This window comes from Prionailurus bengalensis, chromosome D1, assembly GCF_016509475.1.
Source record: "Prionailurus bengalensis isolate Pbe53 chromosome D1, Fcat_Pben_1.1_paternal_pri, whole genome shotgun sequence".
Taxonomy (NCBI): Eukaryota; Metazoa; Chordata; class Mammalia; order Carnivora; family Felidae; genus Prionailurus; species Prionailurus bengalensis.
Genome location: NC_057346.1, coordinates 76,811,513 through 76,833,402, shown reverse-complemented (window position 1 = coordinate 76,833,402; position 21,890 = coordinate 76,811,513). Strand labels below are relative to the sequence as shown.

Here is a 21,890-nt window from a genome sequence, read left to right as displayed (position 1 = left end):
CATGGAAATCCCATTTTATAAATGGCAAAACCAAGACAAAGATTCAGCATTCCTTTCAGTCCAGATTAAGCCAGAGAGCTCATATGCCTCATCACACAGACAAGAGCTCTCCCTTTCCTTTTCTTCCCTCCCCTCTCTCATACTTCCTTTTCTGGCCCTCCCTGCAAGCTTTCCCTCAACTTGATACACTCATGCATATACACTCCTCTCTCACCGACACTATGACTGGCTTTGTAATACTTACAAGATGAGCCCTGTTCCAAGCCAAATTCTCATGTGACTGATACAGAATCAGATCATACAGTGGCAAAACTGTAAAGCTGCAGAAACTGTAACTCATTTTCACCTGGGAAGGTAAGAGGAGTCTGAGAGGCCAGTCCACACCCCAGTTCTCCCTCCTGTGATCTACCAGACCTGAGTGTCTCCATCAGGAATCCAGCAATCCATCATGAACTGCCTTACAACATCTCTTGTACTGGTGCCTGATATTGTTAAAATTTGCACACAGGAATATCCTCTCTCTCTAGCTTACTTGCCATCTCTTCCTGGACAGAAGGTCTGGAGCTGATGAGTTAGCTGGACCTGAGGCATATGCTGGTTTCTCAATTTTATTTTAATTTTGGTAAATTGTGCGCATGTGTTCCAGTTTGTGAAGTGAATAACGTACCAGTTGAAAAGCCAGGAGATTGAGTCTTGGCCAGGATCTCTTGGAAACTATAGCCTTTGATGGTCATCTCTTAATTTCCCCCTCCTTACTATAGTGAAAATGTTTGTAAAATCAATGTAGTACATTATACGTGTGGCTTAACTACATTAAGGAATTTAGGTTTAATAAGATGTTTGTAAATTCTTTGGGAGCTCCCTGAAATGAAGATGCCATATAAACATACTTCATTATGAAAAACCTAGAGAAACAGATGCTCATATCCTGAAGTTATTCTGAAATATTAGACACAAATGTTGAATTACTGGCTTGTTCAGTGATTTATAGTAAGTTTTTAAATTCTGCATGCTCCAGATCAGTTGTATCCAAAAATTCAATGTGCTCTGCAATAAACAAATAGCAGGTGTTAAAAAACTTAAGTGTGTTTGTTGTCTAGACCATGATCATGATGTTCACTGTCAGAGTGACAACTGCACTGCACACGTGTGTGCACACTTGTACAAATCTGAAGCAATGAGGTGAGGGTTCAAGCTGTGTTGCAGTATGACTGTGTAAGAGAAATTTTCCCAGCAGTGAGGCAACAGGAGGTTTGCTTAGAGTAGGGACACCTGCATATTGCACAAAGTGCTGGGTGAATGTACCATTAAAATGATAAACACGTTCGAGCCTGTCCCTCAGCTGTTGAGAAGCTCGGCTCCAGTCACTTCAAGATGCTGGGAATGACTTTTTTCAGTTCTCTCCACTGTTCAACTGCTATTAGGAGTTGTCCAATCAGCCTGCTAATAGGGTTTCAGTCCAAGTCTATGCTTTCTCTGATATCTGGAGGCCAGGCCCAATCACTGTGGGAGGCCCTAGTGGTTTCAGAATTAAAAGTGAGTGAATAAGCCATGAACTTTCAACGGCTAGGACTCTTATTTCTTTGTATCCTCCACAGCCTGGCAGAGAGTGTGTCCAATACATTAATTTGATAGGTTGACTGAAAGTTAAAAGTTACCAAACAAAGGGGAGGAAAGTCTTCTGTGGTGAACAGAATGCTTATGCACTGAATCCCAGATGTCAGTGGATTCAGGGCTCGGAGTAATGGGAACAGGCCACAGGGTGAAAGGAGAATGGAATGAGACAATCTGAGGAAGGTTAGCACAGGCCTCATTCTTGTCTTTGTTGGCAGCTATTAATATAAAGGCAGCTGGAGAAAAACCCAAGGCAATGGAGATAATCAGGCTAGCCGCCCAACTGAATGGTTCCTTTTCTGTTTCTAGCTTGAGGTAATCGGCTACCCATACTTTGGGAGCTTCTAGCTCAACAGCTAAAGCAGGAAGAATACTAACTCTCCGAAGCAAGCAGGAAGTGTTAAGCCACCAACTAAAATAGCAGTCACTTCTCTTGTGACAATTAATGTAATTAGGTCTGAAAAGGCTGTTTCTCAATTCTAAGCTAAAAAGGGTGGAAAATCTCACCACATACCACTTCTTCAAAGCAATAAAATTGCCAGGGAAATCTTCCTATTCCAAATGTCTTTATGGTCCAGAAAATTTTGGAGCATTTCTCCCCTCAGAAGACTCCCTAATGTGTTTGTGACTATGTCCTGGGAAGTACAGGTCATTAACACTTTACAGAGGTGGCGTGGAGGGACAGAAAGACTAAGGCTTGGGAGTTAGATCTTGGTTCAAAGTTTTAAGTTATGTATCTCTGAGCCATTCTAATTCCAAACTTGTTCAACAGGTCTAATAAATTGTCCCCACATTAATATCCTAAGAAATATTATGCCCAGCATGTTACCTAGTCTGTAGTATTCAATAAACACAGGTCCCTTCCCCCATGCCAATGCAATAGGTTCCATCAGGAAGATTCTGTATCCTACCAAACAACTCCAATATCAGCAACGTAAGATGTGTGGGAGGGAAATACCAAAAGAGAGCAAACTGATCACATTGAACCAGGCTCTGGACTTCCCTCAGCTTCCAAGTCCAGTGCCATGGTCCTCCACGTTGGGCTAAATGATCTAGCAGTTAGAACACTCCTGAATCAGACTTGATTCCAAATCCCAGTACAACCACTTACTAGAAGCAGAGCTGCAGACTTATAATGTAATCTCTGGTATATCATTTGAAAACAAGAAATAAACAGCATGAGTATGGGATGAATTAACCTACATAAAAGCTTAGCACTGTGCCTGGCACAAGTCAACACTCAATAAATGTTACCACATCACTGTTTGTCACTTAACCAGCAGAACTCTAGTGGGTAACAGGTTGAGAAAAAAGTGTAACTCTAAGGGGAAAAGCAACCCAAAATAATCCCAGGTAGTATGAAATGAATAGTTTCAGGAGTAAAAATCAGCCTTTGTGACATTCACTCTCTGTGAGAGTGGCCTATAGAAGTGGTAGACCAGTATCATGATAAATGGACCAGGGCATTTGCCACTCTAGAATCAGCTAGTGCTAAGAAGAAACTTGTGAAGAAGGTAAGCCTATGTTATTCACTAGACAGTGCCCTCTTTCCTTAATCTTTTCTTCTTTCCTGAGGGCTCTGCTGCAGGTACTTGGTTTTCTAGGATCTCTCATGTATTCAATGCAGCCTAGCCTCTTCTCCAGCTTTCTCCCCTTCCACCTAAACCAGTGGTTGTGAAATACCACTCCATTTACCAAAGCTAGACCACCTGCATAAGAGCTACATGGAAAGCCTGTTAAAAATATAGCTTTTTAGACATTTCCACCCTCAGGGAATCTGATCCAACAGATCAAAGATGGGGCCTGGTAACTCCATCTTTTTTAAAAGTCCCCAAAACTTCTTACATGCCATCAGCTTTGGGAACTATACCAAAAATCAGTTTTTAACCTCTCCTGTGGCCCAGTTGTTCTGGGTCTTTCTTTCTCCCGATCTATCTAAAAGCCTCATTTGTGTTTGAGCCCATGAATCATTAACAGGCAAACAACTTTACATTCTCCTTCCAAGATCTTACATAAAGGACATGTTAGGTCATGAACCAAAGTATGAAAATTTTCAAGAGAAGGAAAGGAATATTCAGCATCCCCCTCAGTCCATTCCTTATAAATGAGAATGACCCTATAGACTATTGGGGGCTCCAGCTCTCCCATCCTCTACCCACTTTCCTCTTAAAAGGGCCAAGGTAGCCAAGAAGGACATACAGTGGCTGAAAGTTTGGAGACAAAGAGGTACCATAAACGTGCAGAATCCACAACAAACATCACCCTGAGCAAAGATGAAGCACCACTTCAGAGCACCTTATGTGGATTATCTCATTTAGCACTCCCATCTACAAATAGGTATTATCCTAGTTTAGAAATTTAAAAATGGAGATGAAAAGAAATTAACTTCCCCAAATTCAGAGCAGGCAAGTGGCTAAGGATGTCAGAAAAGAGTATTTCATAGGAACCAGAGTATCTGTGAAGGTGTGAAACTTTAGATTAGCAGAGATCTATCCTTTCTTCTTTTTTCTCCTCCAGAGATAATATTAGAAAAACAGATAAAACTTTTGGAAGGAGGGAGGAGCACTGGGTGTTGTATGGAAACCAATTTGACAATAAATTATATTAAAAAAAGAAAAAAACACTTTTGGAAGGCAGAGGCAAAAAATTGCATAGCAAGAAACCAGCAATGTCTCCCAGACTGTTCAGGTGGGAATTACTAAACTAGAGCTTTGTGGCCTCTTTCTGACCTGTGGCATAGGACATCCAGGGCCCTTCTGCTCTACCATTTGGGCAGCAATACAGGTGGGGGCTGGAGGGCAGCAACAAGAATGCTACTACCTAACTTCTAGAAAATAAGTAGCCAATGAGCTCTTTTTTATTTTTATTTTTTACATTTATTCATTTTTGAAAGAGAGACAGGGCATGAGCAGGAGAGGGGGAGAGTGAGAGGGAGATAGATAATCTGAAGCAGGCCCCCAGGCTCTAAGCAGTCAGCACAGAGCCTGACACAGGGCTTGAACCCACAAACCAAACCGTGAGATCATGACCTGAGCCGAAGCCAGATGCTTAACAGTGACTGAGCCACCCAAGCATCCCACCAATGAGCTCTTGAAGGTGGAAATGGACATGATGATGGCTGAGGGCTGGCTTTATGCAGGCTCCCCAAGTTAGGACAATAGGGTCACAAGGAACAAGTTGTTTCTATGAAAATTTATCCAGGCACACTTATTATAATCTGGTTGAAGCCACAATTCTTCTCAAGGCCACAAACATCTTCAGCAAATCAAAATAGACCAAGACTAATTCAAGATGGCAGAACATCCCTTAAGCCTGGCATTAATTTGTTTTCTGCCCTTCCAGGTCCTCTTCCAAAACAGACTGCAGAGCTATAATTATAAGTACATTCAAATACCCCCTCATTAGAATTGTAGTCTGGAGCTGATTAACCTTGGATTATTCTTCCTCCTGTTTGGTCCCAGAAGGTAGTTTGTTCCCCACATGCCTGTTCCTTATCCTGGGCCTAATGGAACAAGTTAACTTTTTGTATCATTAACAAGAATCAACAATTCATGGGCACTGCTCACAATGCAAAAATATTCTCTGTAACATCACTATCCACAAGGATTTTCAGTGGATTCTAGAGAGGTCAAAACATTCCCCTTGACCACCATTCACCAGTTGTCCAGCCGCAAATGATCCGACAGACACCATCAGTCTTTCTTCAGCTGGAAGCAAACCTGACTCCAGTGACATACATGGGGGACAAGATCTCCTTCCCACCCCAGTTCACAATGCCCGATGAAATCCCCCAGATGTCACAAAGTCTTGCCATCCTCTGGCAAACTGAAAGGCTCATTCCTCTGCAGAGGATGGATGGCATTAATTCCAAAAGATTCAAAAAGCACAGCCTCTTTAAGAAGCCTCCATTTTGAAAAAGATATTTAAGCAAAGCTGTGCTTGATGAAGTGAAATAGAATTAGCTGCTTCAGTGGCACAGGCTTCTCAGATTCATTCTAAGGTAGAATGGCTTATTTGCCTCCAAGTGGAACGAACTCAACAACAATATATCACAGTTAACTGTGAGCACAGCTCCATGGAATTTCAGCTGGTGCCTGGAGTACACGGAGGTGCACTTAATATTCCCCAATCTGTAATCAACCTTTTGTACATTTGTTCCTAATCACAGGATACTGTTTCATCTTAATGAACTGTTTTCTTAGCATATTACAGTTGGTCATTTCAGCACATCTAATGGCCCATTTGGTAGGTTAAATTACAATTAGGGTTCCTTGTTTTTTTTATTTCCCAGCAAGGCCTGGAGGGGTTTGATATTTTTCCCCTTCCCACTGCTCGATTTCAAGGACAGAATCACAAAAGAACAAAAGCACAGACATACCTGTTGCAGTCGACGTGGAGCAGGAGATGAGAGGCACTAATTGACAAAGCGACCTTGTGCCACTGTCCATCTGCCATCCGGTATGGAAGCGCCTCGGTCCTGGGCTTCCCGTTATGTATATAGTGATATCGGATCTCATCCCTCAGACCACTGCTCTCTAGTTCAAAATAGCTGTATGGAGAGTTAACAAAAATATGTTTGTTTTTACTTCTGGATCCCACAGTTATCAATCCTCCTCACAAACTCACCACCCAGTTTCTCAGAATCTAAAATTAGCTAAACAGGATACAAAGATCTAATAACTAAAAACCACTTGTACTGCATGGAATCAAATTCACCTATCATTGGAGAACCTCACAGTGACACCCTGAGCCTCTGAACCAGAGACTGTTTGATCCACTCTGACTTGACAGGCCACAAGCTAATTAGCAAAGCTTGGTGCAAGATCTCTCCAACACTTAAAGGTACAGTTCAGAACCCTCAACTGTCTAAAAAAGGCCACTCATGTGAAATGGGCTTAATGATGCTTCATTTTATTTCTGGTTCCTCTACTTTTTTAAGAATTAAAGGAAAACAGAAGTGAGGTTGGGTATCAGGAACTGAAATAAATTGAGATAAGACAACATTACTAAACACATTGCCCCCTAGACAAAAAGCCTTAAGTGGACAACAGTTCCTATGTAATGGAGTAGGGGAAGAGTGGCTGAAGCTACTCACATATGGACAGTATCTCAAATTATCATGTCAGGAAACAGGCAATTGAGTCTTTTCTCTCCCCAGATTGTTGTCACATTTTCCAGATCCATGAAAAACTCAGCATCACCACTGCAGTCTGCACTTTTGTCATAAAATGCAGCAGTCAAGTTTGGGACATTCCTTCCAGACATGCTCCAGGGCTGATACTTCGAGTCCAAACCTCTTCTGAAATGCATCACCATCATTACATCAAGCCTAATCTCACTGCGAGGCATTGCACTAGGCATTTAACATATACTATCTAACTCATCACCCTGACAAACCTAAAAGGCCGATAGCATCCCTAAGAAACTGAGGTTCTAGAATGTACCTACCAGGATTTAAATTCGGGTCTAAATCTGACATGCATTTTTCTACCAGCCTGCTGTCCATCTCAGAGGCACAATGACAGTAGTAAAGATGGCCTCAACTGGCATGGTCTGTCAGCAATTCATCTGTACAGACAACTCAAGAAATACCTGCCTATGTAGGTAGCCAGGTACCATCCCTACGTTCAAAAGGACCTACTGTTTCTCCTCTAATTAGCTGAGTTGGCCTGACCCCACTAGCCAGATCATAATTTAATCTAAAACACACACACAAAAAAACATCTTCTATGAGCACCAAAATGAATAGATCTGAAATTCAGCCTCTATAATGAGAGACTCCCAAATCATATGACAATAACAAATGTATATTTCTTGCTCATCTTTCACAGGGATCCTCCCAAGAGAGCAGTGCTGGCAGACTAGACTCTGACCTACCCAATTCATACTAGACAAAGAATCAGGCCCAAGGTCGTAAATTCAAGAGGTTACTTTTACTATTGCAGCCAGCTCCTGAGCCCAGGTACATACTTATTAGTAATAATATAATACATATTTTATAAAACTGCAAAAAAGAAAATCCTTAACATGGAAGACATTCATCTTAAGGGAATTCTCCAAATTGCTTCTAAGCAGCCAGAACACTAAAAGAATCAAAATCAGAGAATTTAAAAGGTCAGCAAGACCTTAGAGATCATCTGGTCATTCATTAATTTATTCAACATTTTGTTACTGAACACATAGTAAAGGGCTAAAAAAGGATTTAATATAGATCCTGTTCGGAAGATGCTTTCAGACTAGCAAAAAAGGAAATAAAATGTGTCCCTCATACAAAAGTTAGAAACAAATGGAAGACAAAGGAAGCTGTCATTTCATTTCATATGCCAGGAATGTACCAACTGCTTTCATAAACATCATCTCATTTAATTTCTTCAAGGTTAGTATCTTTATCTCCTTTCTGCAGAGGAGTTCACATGTGATCAGGGATACTAAGTTCCTTACCCAAGGCCAGTTTCTGAATAGAAAAGCAACACGATTTTGTATAAGAGACCTCACCAAGATCGTCATGAGACATCTCTCAATTACTTCACTTTGACCAGTAAGCCACTGCTGCAGGAAGGGACAGGACCTTAAAAAGGATGTCAAAGACTTAGAATCCTCCTATAGATCGTCTGATAGAATAAAAAAAAAAGAAAAAGACAAAGGGAGGCAGATATATTTAACTAGCTTCAATCAATATTCCTGGGGTTATGGCTTCATTGAGCAAGGGCTCATTATACGCATACCTTTTAAAGATTACTTTACAAAGTACTACAGCAAGCTGTTACCTCAGGGTAATCTCCACATACAGCTAAAAGAGAAGAAATCTGCCTGATGGTTAGGCAAATGGATACTTGGTTCTTAGGGTAAGGTTTCTGGCAGCATAATGCACACATTCAGGAAGTGCTAGATTTCCAACAGTGTGGATGAAGTCAAGACCATGTTTTTGGGTTTTATTTTGGCTTTTTTGTTTTTTTCAAATACATCAGATAACTGCTAAAGTGGTCCTACACATGACAAGGAGACTGGAAGGCTAAGTTCTATCTGGGTAAGATGGTTTTGTGGGTGCTGGGAGGGGAATACAGCACTATTTCCAGACAGTAACCCTCTGCTAACAGAGGTGTGGGACTTAGTCCTCAGAGCACCTAGGAGGGGGTCATTTGGCCTAAAGACACCTGGAGGTAGCCTGCAGGGAAGAGTCATGAGTTGCAGTAGAGCCTTGTCATTCAAAGCATGGACCATAGACCAGCATCATCACCACCAGTGGAAATTCAGACTGGCCCCAACCAAGACCTGTGTGACTCAATCTCCATTTTACTAAGATCCCCAGAGGATTCATGTGCATGTTAAAGCTTAAGCAGCTCTACAGTCAAGTATACCAGGTGTTGCTTTACTTCCTGGCCAGCTGGTTAGGGTTGACGGAAGCAGCAGTTAGAGGCTGCTGTGCTGGCAGGGAGAAGAAGGGCACTGGAGGTAATCATACAAACAAGAGTCGAGTAAGCTCACGGCACCTGACCAGTCCTCTTTCTTCAGGCCTCAAGCGCGTGAAGGTCTTCTGTGGATTTGGGGGAGGGGACAGCTATATGATTGATAAAAAAAAAAAAAAAATCACCTGCCAGACTTCTAAGCAGCACTTCTCCCCTTAGCCTTTGACCTCAGCCAAGTACTCAGCCAATGAACTCTCTCGGCTCCCAGAAAAGTCTGTTTATCATCCTTCAAATAGTTGAAAACAGCAAGGACATTCACTACTGAGTTCTTTCAGACTGAACATCCCTAGCAGCTTCCTTAGACTCCCGACCTAGACAACAAGGCCCTCCTGGACATATATTCTCTGCCTTACTCCTCTTCCCAGATCCCTCCCCGTGTTGGTCATCATGCTGTAGCTACAGTAAAATGAATCCTTTTCCCTCTTCAATGGAGCATCCAGCAATGCAGACACTCTCTGGGCTGTCCACAACTATAAGTGCATGCGAATAACATTTACATCTAACCCTGCAAACCATTTCATACAAAATGTTATGAAACTGATGTTATGAAAGTAAGCATTCCCATCCTGTATTTACACAGCTAAATTTTTTTTTAAACTTAAGCCCTTGCCCTACTTAGACAGACCCTATCCACCATCAGTATAATTCTCTAAAAGTCACCAGTGAGTATTATGAACATAGTTACTATAAACCGAAGTTTTACAAGACTACCTGAATTTCATGCTATTTTGAGGGGAAAAAAACAGGAATAATTCCAATTAACATCTATCAAGATCAGCCAAGTTACTTTTATTAAACTTTTTATCCTTTTCCCCCAAAACTTATACTGAGGTCCATTTTTATTAAACAAAAGAAATTTAAGATTTGAAGTTCATACAGCTGTAAGTGGCAGAATTAGGACTTGACCCCCAGTCTGGTAGACATAAAAGTGGATGCTCTCAATGGCAACACCCCATCACTTTCTACTATCTGAGAAGTTTTACATGTATTACCACCTCTCATTTTGCCAACAGTCTTAAATGGTACTTACGAAATTCACATTTTAAGGTAAAAACAAAAGGTTCAAACTGACAAAGTACCTTGCCCAAAGTCATGTAACTCCTAAGATTCAAATCCAGGTCTACTTAGTTCCAAGATTCATGCTCTTCTCACCACACTGTGCTCCTCTCCAGGTACAACTGTATGATCCTATCAAAGCCAGAGGGCAGAGAATTCAGGAAGACTCAGCTCCTCTGTCCTTGGTTCCAGAATGTCCCATCCAGCTAAAGAATCCCTCTGCAGATTCAAGTGCAAGACACCATTTCCTCATGCCATGAGAAATTTATCACAAGGAACAAATTCCATGGGTGTTCACACAGAAGCTCACTTCCCTCTTCTGGCTCTTTGCCAACTGCTGGGATAATGAAGAGAAGCTGCCAAAAATACCAGGAAGGTATAGTGTCCTACCTCAGGCCAGGAGTCCCAAGGACTCTGTGTACTTTAAAAAAAAAAAAAAAAGGGGCAATAGCATAAGTAATATTGCAAAGAACACTGGCCCAAGGCTACCAAGACTTGATTTCAACCTTACACCTGCTTCAAACCATAAAATCTTTGGCAGTTGTGTCCCTGCCCCTCGGTTTCTCCTACCTGTTAAATGATCAGATCTGATCCACAACACCCCAGGATTCCTTGAGAAAAGACTTAGGGTGTCTAAGACACAGAGAATGGATTGAGCATCAGAGAAACTTCACTCTCCGTTGTATAATTTGGAGTTTCCCCATAAGATTTAGTTTAGATAAAAGAAATCTGCTTCCAAAAACAATCTGAAACCATTGAACTAAGAAATTGTTAGGATCCAGCTCTTGTCTAGATTTCTGTAATTCATCACTATACTGCAAACTGATCAACTTTAAAAGAAAATGAATAATTAGTTGCTCAGCTAGTTTCATTCTCCCCTGGATTTTTCTGGTAATGCTTAGGCTCCAGGCTCCTTAGCAGCTTGCAGGGGAGAAGAGGAGAGGGCATATACAACAGGCATAACTAAGATTCACACCTCACCTTTCTCCCTGGCACACACCAGGCTATTCCCCAGTCCCTCCAAATCTGTAGGGACCACATGCCTACCTGTCACCAATAAAACATAAGCAGAGGTAACGTGGAGGACCAAGACTAGGCAGTTAAGAGAGAGTGTGCCTTATCCACGTAAGTTGCACATGATCCAGTAGAGAATTCTGAGATCTTAGTGGGTACTAAGGTCATTAGATGTAATAAACCTGGGTCCTTCAGAAACTGCATGGGGCGGACACTCCCTCGCTCACACAAACTAATACTGAATAGAGACTAACCAAAAATAAATTCTTACTAACAATCCCCAGAGATCTAGAGGTTATTAGACAACCTGAACTCATTAAAAAGAGACACAAGAACATGAAACTGAGGAAAGACAAAAAGCTGACAAGTATCCATGGTGATGAAGCGATTGCTAAGCTAAAAATAGAAATGGCAGGAAACATGAGTACAGTCATCTCCTGTCTTGTACAGGACACATAACCAAATTACATGGCTCAGAGTTTTACAAATGGTATTTTCCAAAAAACACTAATAACGTTATCTCCCACCTTACATGCTCTTCAATGTAATCTTGATATTCTTCCAATTGAAAGGCTTGGATATATGTACCCAAATCTTGATCTGGGTGGGTTTTTAAGTGCTTTAAGAGCAGAAGCAATGCTTGGTAACTTCCAAGGCTGGGTCATAAAACCTCAAGCAGTTTCTACCTTGTCTGTCAGAACACTTGAGCCTGAAGTCATGACCCACCATGAAGAGTTCTAACTACCCTGAGGCTGCCATGCTATAAGGAAGCCCAGACCACATTGGGAAGACCACGTCAAATGCTGGAAAGCCCCAACTGGGATCCCAGCCAACACCAGTATAAACACCACACATATAAATGGAAATACCTCCAGATGGTTTCCCCAGCTGTCCACTCTCCCCAGCTGATGCCGCTAACATTATGAAACAGAGACTAGCCATCCCTCTGGACTCTGTCCAAATTCCTGACCCACAGAATCTGCAAGCATATAGTAAGTTTGGGGATGGTTTGTTACACATCAATAGCCTTTGGAACACTAACTTTGTGCATACTGGTTTATATCTTTAAAATCTGAAACTATAATTTAGGTAATGTCCCTACCTAAATGCCTAGGGCCATTGGCCAGATGATCAAATCCCATTGTGCCAATTTTCTGCTTACAGGCCCACAAACTTATAACTATGCATTTTCTTCTATCAAAAGTGGAATTCTGCTCAAAAAATGCAATGTAAGATCAGTAAATCACTTCTTAAAATGCAGGTTTCTCAGAGCCTATTTAAAAAGATAAATGCATTGTCTTTCTCACTAATCCATTATTTCCCTTGTATTCAAGTCCCAATACACTGGCCTCACACTTCATGCTTCCTGAACTGGAAGTGGTCATCTCAGTGGTCCCTTTATAAATCAGTTACTTTCCACGGGTTCTAGCCCCAAGTGCTCTTCCCGCCTACAGAGTTATTTGACAAAGTTAAAAGAAATGTCCCAATTTACCTGGACAAACTTCCACTACTCCCAAATTCTATTTCCTTTACTCAGAGCAATATGGAACAGTACAAACAGCAGAAAATACATGCCTACTATACAAGAAGCTTCAGAGTCCAGCCAACATGTGTTCAATCCCTGCCTCAGGCATTGAATCCCCAAGTAGAAACAGATAAGACCCACCATTTCCCTAAACCTCACTTTCTTCACCTGTTAGAAAATAACATCTACTTCACAAATTTCTTGGGAGAAAAACATATGATACAGTGTTGGTAATTTCCCCACAAAGAGCCTACTGTCCACTAGTGACTATTCTTTCCCTTCTCTCTTTCTGCATGCATGGAAACAAACAGCCTCAGAGGTATGAAGCTGCTGAAAGGGTACACACACCCTGCCTTTTCTCAGAAAGTGTTTCTCTGCCTTCCCCTTTCCCTTGTTCAGACTTGACCCGGTGATCTTGCTTGCAGTTGTAAACTTACCTGTTAGTTCTGTATTCAACCCTCTTAGCAAACATCTAGCAGAAGATTAAAGGGGACAGTAATTACAAACTGCTGGTTATTGAAAAGAAAACATTCACTGTTAAATGAAATGTAAAAATAAGTCTCTTTGCATCTACTCAAAACCATTCCATTACAATCTTTAAAGTTTATTTGAGAGAGCATATGTAGGAGGGGCAGAGAGAGAAGGAGGGAGAGAATCCCCAACAGGCTCTGCATGATCACCGTAAGGAGCCCAATGTGGGGCTTGAACTCACAACCTCATGAGATCATGACCTGAGCTAAAATCAAGATATGCATGTTTAACCAAATGAACGACCCAGGCGCCCTGGCCCCCAATTACAGTCTTTAAAGCATGCAAGTAAGCCATGCTGTGCTTACTGAAGTAACAAGCACATGGTTCTAACTATCCCACATACTGACAGGAGACATGAAAGCTTGCAAAGTTAGGAGATTTCTTTTCCCAATTAAAAAACAAATTCTAAGATTAAAGCAACCAATGAGCTAGTTGACAACAGGGAAGAATGCAATGTTAGTTTCTGACCACAGATGCCTTCAAATACAGTCAAAGTATTAAATAAACAAGCCCAAGGCAAGGAGCCTAGAATCACACAACTGCATCTTATCTGAAGCCCAAGGTATAGTTCCTTACCCCAGGAACTCACAATAAAGAGGTTTCTAAATATCAAGATCTAAGAAAAAGGAACCAATAATTGTTGTAGTTATGGCAAATATATATATAGCACTTTTTATACTTCAAAGTTTTCTTAAAGACTTAAAGAAACATTGTTCCCAACAAAAAAATAACAGTCTTCACTTTTAACTATAATATTTTAAGTTTAAATGTTTAACTTGAATTTTTTACTTCCATGTTCAAAAAGCAATTTATCTTTATGCACTTGGTGAAGAGCACCCAATATCTCTCATAGGCAACTATTGTTATCAGTTTCCTGTGTATCCCTCTCCAAAGTGTTTTGATTTTTTTTTTAAGAGTAATTTAGACTTCCAAATTGTAAATAAAGAACAGAGAGTTCTCATATACCCCATATCTGGTCTCCTTCTATTAACATCTTACATTCATATGGTACATTCATCACAACTAATGAGCCAATATGGATACAATATGATCCAAAATCAAGAGTTTAGTCAGATAACTTTAATTTTCAACCAATAGCCTTTTTCTGCTCCACAATCCCATCCAGGAGACATTAGATTCAATTGACAGGTCTCATTAGACACTTTTTAGTGGGGACAGTTTAGACTTTGTTTTTTTATGACCTTGGAAACTGAGGATTACTGATGAGGAATTTTATAGAATTTCCCCCAATTGTGACTGGTCTGGTGTTGTCTCACATTTAGATTTGGGTTGTAGGTTTGGGGAAGGAAGTGTAATTCTCATGACAGCATATCAAAAATACATACTACCAACATGTCTTACTAGTTTTGATTATTAATCTTGGTATTAACCTTCCTGGTGAAATAGTGTCTGTCAGGTTTCTTCACTGTGAGGTTAGTCCTCCCTCTCCTCCCTTTTCATACCGTCCTCTTTGGGAGGAAGTCTACGGGCAGTCCACACTAACCTAGTGGGGAGTTAAGCTCTACCTCCTTGGAGTATCTCAATTATTTAGAATTCTACTGCATGGAAGATTTGTCCATTCTCTCATTTCTTTATTCAGTCATTTATTCAAAACTATTTACTCAGGTGTTTTATACTTTGGTTTACCATCCAATAGCAGTTTATTTGGTCACCCAAATAGTTCCAGCATGGGCCACTGGAAGTTTTTTCAGCTGGATCCTATGTCCCTTTAACATACTTCCTTCACTTATGGTACAAGATGCTCAAGGCTGGTCTTACAGGTTTACTGACTCAGTTCTAAAATCGGCCATTTCTCCAAGGAAACCTTTGGAGAAATTTCTCATTAGAAAACGGTAGTAGAAACCAAGATCTGGCTGCTTGGTGTGCTCATTGGTACTGGGAAACCATCATTGCTTCTAGACCATCTTAGCTGATAGAGCAAAGAAATGTATATGGTATAATAACTAGTGTATATATACATATCTGTATTTCTATGTGTGTGTATCTGAATTAAAATTATACTGATGCCTTCAACTCTAATCTGTTACCATATGGATTATTCTAGCCTTTTCCCATATTTATCCATAACCTCCCACAATCCACCCTCTATTACTTCCAGAGTACACATACCACGATTTTACAACTGTTAAGCTATACCTTTGTGTAAATAATTATCTACTAGAATGAAGCATCTATATACCATTCCTTTTGCCTTTAGTCTTACTGACTCCACTTATTTCTGAAGTTACTCGGGTCAGCAATTTCTCCAACCCCCTTTTCATGAAGGTTGTTCCACCTATTTGTAATAGAGTTAGTCTGTTCAGTCACTTTCCACATTGCATCCCACAATCCCCCAATCTTCCAATTTTTTTTTTACAATATGCATAAAGTTTACTTTTTGTGCCATAAATTCCTATAGGTTTTAACAGATTCCCAGTGTCACCTATCCACCATTAATTAGGGTGTCATACTCCATAGTTTCTCTGCTTGAAAAAAAATCTGTTTTTCACCTATTTAACCCTCAAAGCCCTGGAAATCACTCATCTGTTTAACCCTTCTATTTTTGCCTCTTCCAGAATTTCATATAAATGGAATCATACAGTATACAGCCTTATCAGACTGGGTTCTTTTATTCAGTAATATGAATTTAAGACTCATTCATGTCTTTGTACGGCTTAACAGGTTTTTCCTTTCTTTTAATCACTGAACAGTATTCCATTGTATAGACATACCAAAATTCATCCATTCACCTCCTGAAAGATACTTTGGTTTCCTCCTGTTTTATATGATTATAAATAAAGCAGTTTAGTAAATTTTGTATTCAGGTTTTTGTGTGAAAATAAGTTTTAAAAACAGCTAAGTAAATACTCAGGAATGTGATTTCTGGATTATGTAGTAAGACCACATTGAGCTTTGTAAGATATTAACCAACTATCTTCCAAAGTGGCTGTACTAGATTACATTTCCACCAGAAATGAGAGTGCCTGATGCTATACATTCTCCCCAGTAATTGGTTTTGTCAGTTTTTTTTTTTTTTTACCTTTAGCCATTCTAATTAGTGTGTAAAAGTATCTTCTTTGCATTTCACTAATGAAAAAAAAGATATTTGCTCACTGTTGAATTTTAAAAGTTCTTCATATATTTTGGACACACATCCTTTAACAGATATATTGTGCAAATATTGCTCTGAGTCTGTGACTCTTTTCACTCTTAATAGTGTCTTTTGCAGAGCACAGGGTTTTGTTTTAGTAAAATCCAACTTACCAAATTTTTTTCATGGATCATACGATTGATATTGTAAAGAACTCATCACCAAACCCAAGGTCATGTAGATTTTCCCCTCTGTTTTCTTCTAGAAGTTTTAAAGTCTTGCATTTTAAGACTTGTGATCAATTTTGAGTTAATTTTTGTGAAAAATGTAAGGTCTGTGTTAAAATTCATTTTGCATAAGGACATCCAATTGTTTCAGGATCTTTTAGTTAATAAAACCATGCCTTCTTACACAGGTTAATGCTATAAAAGTACTAACCTATTCTTTTTCCCCATCTTTCTAACATAAATGGTAGTATACGATCTTCACTGTTCCACACTTTTCATGACACTTTTTTTTTTAACACACAGAACTTACTCTCTATCCTTAGTTTAATAAACATTCTCCCATTCAAAATAACAAGAAAATAAATAATCAGTTACCTTCTTATAGCACAAATCTAAACTACAACTAGTCAAAGGCCCATTTTCTTAAGGCTAAGCCAGGCTTACATTCTGTGGAAGCAAGATTGAAAATCATATGTAAGACACAGCACTAAGTGTTACCTAGTAAGCACCAAGTAAGGCCTTTGATTTACATGCCTCCCTTCAAAGAATTTGCGTACCATTTGATAAGGTAAAATAAAAAACCTAAAGAAAAACAAACAATAAAGCCTCACCTTTGAAGAAAGGGGGATTAAAAAAAATTACTGACTTGTGATCCAGAAATGTTTCAAAAATGAAATAGATACAGAAGAACTTTTTTAAATTGAAGGAAGAAAAAACTACTTCCCCATTGTAGATTCTTGCCACCTTTGTCATACGTTAATTGACTAAATGTGGGTTTATTTCTGGACTCTATTCTATTCCATTGATAAGGTGTCCATGTTCGTGCCAGTACCACACTCGTTTGTACCCCATCTTAAAGTCTGGGATTGTGCTATCTCCAGCTTTGCTATTCTTTTCCAACACTGCTTTGGGTATTTGGGGTCTTTTGTGATTCCATACGACTTGTAAGATTATTTTTTCTAGTTCTCTGAAAAACGTTGTTGGTATTTTGATAGAGATTGCATTAAATCTGTAGATTAAGATGTTCGTATGGCACAGAATATTAGTTCTACCAATCCTTGAGCATGGAATATCTTTCCATTTGTTTATATCATCTTCAATTTCTTTCATCAGTGTTTTATAATTTTCAGAGCACAGGTCTTTCACCTCCTTGGTTAAGTTTATTCCCAGGTATTTTACTCTCTGGTACAGCTGTAAATGGTGTTTTCTTAATTTATCTTTCTGCTGCTTCATTAAAAGTAGATAGAAACACATTTCTGTACATTGATTTTGTATCCTGTGACCCTACTGAATTCATTTATCAGTTCTAGTAGTTTTTTAGTCAAGTCTTTAGAATTTTCTATGCATAGTATCATGTCTTCTGCAACTAGTAAAAGTTTTACTTCCCTACCAATTTGGATGCCTTTTTTTTTTTTATCTTGTCTGATTATTTCTTCAAAACTTAAAATTACCCAGGCACCTGGGCGGCACAGTTGGTTAAGTGTCCAACTTCAACTCAGGTCATGATCTCACAGTTCACAAGTTTGAGCCCCCTGTCAGGCTCTGTGCTGACAGCTCAGAGCCTGGAGCCTGCTTCAGATTCTGTGTCTGTCTCCCTCTCCCTCTCCCCCCCCCCACCTTGTCTCTGCCCCTCCCCAACTCATGTTCTGTCTCTCTCTCTCAAAAGTAAATAAACATTTTAAAAAATTAAAATTACCATATGATGGAGTGATTCCATTACTAGGTATTTATCCAAAGAAAGCAAAAACACTTATCTGAAAAGATAGGCGCACCCCTATGTTTATTACAGTATTTACTACAGCCAAGACATGAATGGACACTTGAGTTGCTTCCATAGATCAATGGAGAAAGATGCAGTGCGTATACACAATGGAATATGACTCAGCCCTAAAAAGGAGTGAAATATTGCCATTTGCAACAACATGGATGGACCTAGAGGGTATTATGTTAATGGAAATAGGTCAGAAAAGTAAATACCACACAATTGCACTCGTGTGGAATTTAAGAAAATGAAAATGAAAAACAAAAAGCAGACTCAAATACAGAGAGCTGATGGTTACCACAGGGAAGGTGGGTAAGGAATAGGTGAAATAAAAGGATCAAGAGCACCTTTATCTTGATGAACACTGAGAAAAGTATAGAGTTGTTGAATCATACCATACACCGTAAACAAGTAAGTGTGTTAATTATAGCTGAATAAAAAAAATGGAGGTAGAAGGTGAGAAAGGTGCTTCAGGAAGGAGAAATTGCCAAGGACAGGAGGAGGAAGTTTGACAGTCAGGCAACAGAAAAAGATCAAGTAAGGATAGCACTGAGTATGTGCAAGCAGAGTGCAAAGGAGCTGGGAAACAGCCAATGAGTCAACTGGTGCTGGATTCACAGAACCCATCTCTGACATTTGACCTTTACCCTGAACCCTCGCAGTTCTCAAGCCATCTTCTACCAGGACAAATAGGTGATTTCACAGGCATTTAACACTCCAAAAGATGTCAATTTCTGGCACATTACCCCTAACTTCAGTCCTTTTTCCTACCTCTCAGAAAGCACTTCAGATCAGGGGCTCCAATGTACCTTGAATCCACTAAAATACATTAGGGTATTTTTTTTTAACATAAATTAATCACAAACTTTTAACTAAAGTTTAGGCCTGTCTTCTGAGCTATATAGTTGAATAGCCAATTGTCTACAGAACTCCACTTTGATCTTTCAAATTCAGTAAACTCAAGATATAACTAACTTTCCATCTATACCCAGTCCTCACTCACTATGGTCTACATCAAAATGAGGGCTAGAAACCTAAGCATGGTTTTTTATACTTCTCTACCCAGTGCCTGATGTACAACCCATTGTCAAGTCCTATGGCTTCTACTCCTGGGTTCTCTATTCCTCACCTCCTCCACTGCTACCATCCTTTTCTAAGCCACTATCACCTCTTACTGGCAACTGCATAGCCTCACAAATAGCGCCCCTGAATCCACTCTGGTCCCTTCAAATGCACTCTACTACCAGTCATCTTTTTTTTAATTTTTTTCAGCATTTATTTGTTATTGAGAGACACAGAGAGACAGAGCCTGAGCAGGGGAGGGGCAGAGAGGGAAACATAAAATCCCAAGCAGGCTCCAGGCTCTAAGCTGTCAGCACAGAGCCCAACATGGGGCACGAACTCACAAATCGTGACATCATGACCTGAGCCAAAGTTGGTCGCTTAACCAACTTAGCCACTCAGGCTCCCCGCCAGTCATCTGTATGAAACAAAAATCCCATCACTAATCTCTTCCAATCACCTCCCACCCTAAGCTTACAAATCAATGACTTATGGCTGCTGAGCTTAAGACTAGAATTCTTAGACATGGCCACCAAGAACCCACATGCTCTGGCCCCTGCCTACCTGTCCAGCTTCAGCTTGTATACTCTCCATGTTGTTTTCTGCATACCAACCTTCTTTCAGGTCTTTGAACATACCCCGATACCTCCCACCAAAATGCAGCACTTACACATTCCACCCTGCAATCCAATACACTCTCACTCCCATTCTTTACAAAATTAACATCTACTCATCCTGCACTAATCACCTTGTAGGTCACCTGCCCAGGAAGACTTCACTGATAAGCACTTCTCACCACTGGCCAGGATTTTTCATAGACTATGTTCCTTTCCTCCATAGTACTTATTTCTAAATATGCATTTTTGTCTTTTTTTAATATCTGTCTTTCCCGCTGGATTAAAAGCTCTATGAACATACTGACCAACCACGTCTGTTTTTGCTCATCACTGCATCTTCAGAGTCTACCATAGGGCCTAGCATATAGTAAAGACTTAATATTTTTGGAACACATTAATATCTTGTTTTTATTAACAGTAATAAATCATATATGGCACATCTCACAGCTGATTGTGATAGATTAAACTGCTTTAACATTGAATTTGAGAATCACTATTGTAGTAAACAAAAGTTCCCCAAAGTCATTTGATAAAAGCACCATTCAATTAAGACTATATAATAATAGCTAACATTTATCAAGTTTTTACCACATACCAGCTTCGTACTTTGTAGTATTTCAGTGAATTAACAATCCAGTTAATGGGAATTTTATCTTCCTTTAACAAGAAATCAAGTCAAAGTAACATGATCAAAGACAAAGCTAGGATGATGATACCTATGTGCCAGTCTCCTAAAAAAATGAGATTCAAAACAGACTCACCTGACCTGTCCCACAACTAAAACCACCACAAGAATCACTGGGAAAGCTGATGTCATGGGTGGAGAACTGTACTCCCAAGGCCAACCATTCTGGGTTAGAAACAGACACTTTGAACTGGCACAGGGTAGGACCCTCCTTTGTCCATGATGCTGATGTCCCCAAGTACTGAAGGCTGAGAGTGACTGCCACAGGAAACAAGGGTTAGTGATCTGACTGCTTCTGTTATCAAGACTTGACCTCTCAACATAGTGAGGTATGTTGTACGTAACATACTTACAATGAGATTTCTTTAAGAACTCAATAAAACCAATGGCCAACAAAGCAATCAAAGATTAAAAAAAAATACATGGAGAAAAATGAAAATGAAAACACAATGGTTCAAAATCTTTGGGGTGCAATGAGTTCTAGAGGGAAATATACAGCAATACAGGCCTACTTCAAGCAACAAGGACAAGCTCAAACAATCCAAACTATACCTAAAGGAACTAGAAAAAGAACAAAGCCCAAGATGAGTAGAAGAGGGAAAAAACAAAACAGAAAAATGACTTAAAAAATGAAACCAAGAGCTGATTCTTTGAAACGATTACATGGATAAACCCTTCACCAGACTCAAAAAGAGAAACGACCCAAATAACATCAGAAACAATGGAGTGCAATGGACACCACAGAAATACACAGGATTTTAAGAGAAGAAAAATCTTACCAAAAAAAAAATAATAATAATAATAATACACACACACATACACCAACAAATAGAACAACCTAGAAGAAATGGATAAATTCCTAGAAACATGAAACCTTCCAAAATTGCACCAGGAACAACTAGAAAATCTGAACAGATTACAAGTAATGAAATGAACAGGTATGCAAAAAAAACTTGCAAAAAACAGAAGTCCAGGACCAGAAGTAGGTACCAGTGAATTCTACAAAACCTTTAAAGAAGAATTAACACTATTCTCCTCAAAGTGTTCCAAAAAACAGAAGAGGAAAGAAAGCTTTTAAGTACATTCTACAAGGCCAGCATTGCCCCAATCCTAAATCCAGACAAAGACAAAGACATCACAAAAAAGAACACTACAAAACAATCCCATTTACAATGACATCAAAAGTAAAATACCTAGAAATAAACCGTGCCAAGGTGGTAAAAAAAAAAAAAAAAAAAAA

The 21,890-nt window shown here is 39.6% G+C and overlaps 1 protein-coding gene across 2 annotated transcripts in view; it reads right to left on the bottom strand.

Annotated features, from left to right (window-relative positions):
• Positions 1-21,890, bottom strand: part of NELL1 (neural EGFL like 1) — an 882,973-nt gene that overhangs the window by 744,137 nt on the left and 116,946 nt on the right. For both annotated transcript variants that reach the window (XM_043580819.1, XM_043580818.1), the window contains exon 4: positions 5,993-6,163. In XM_043580819.1, coding sequence (XP_043436754.1) covers positions 5,993-6,163 — 171 coding nt within the window. The remainder of the gene's footprint in view (positions 1-5,992; positions 6,164-21,890) is intronic.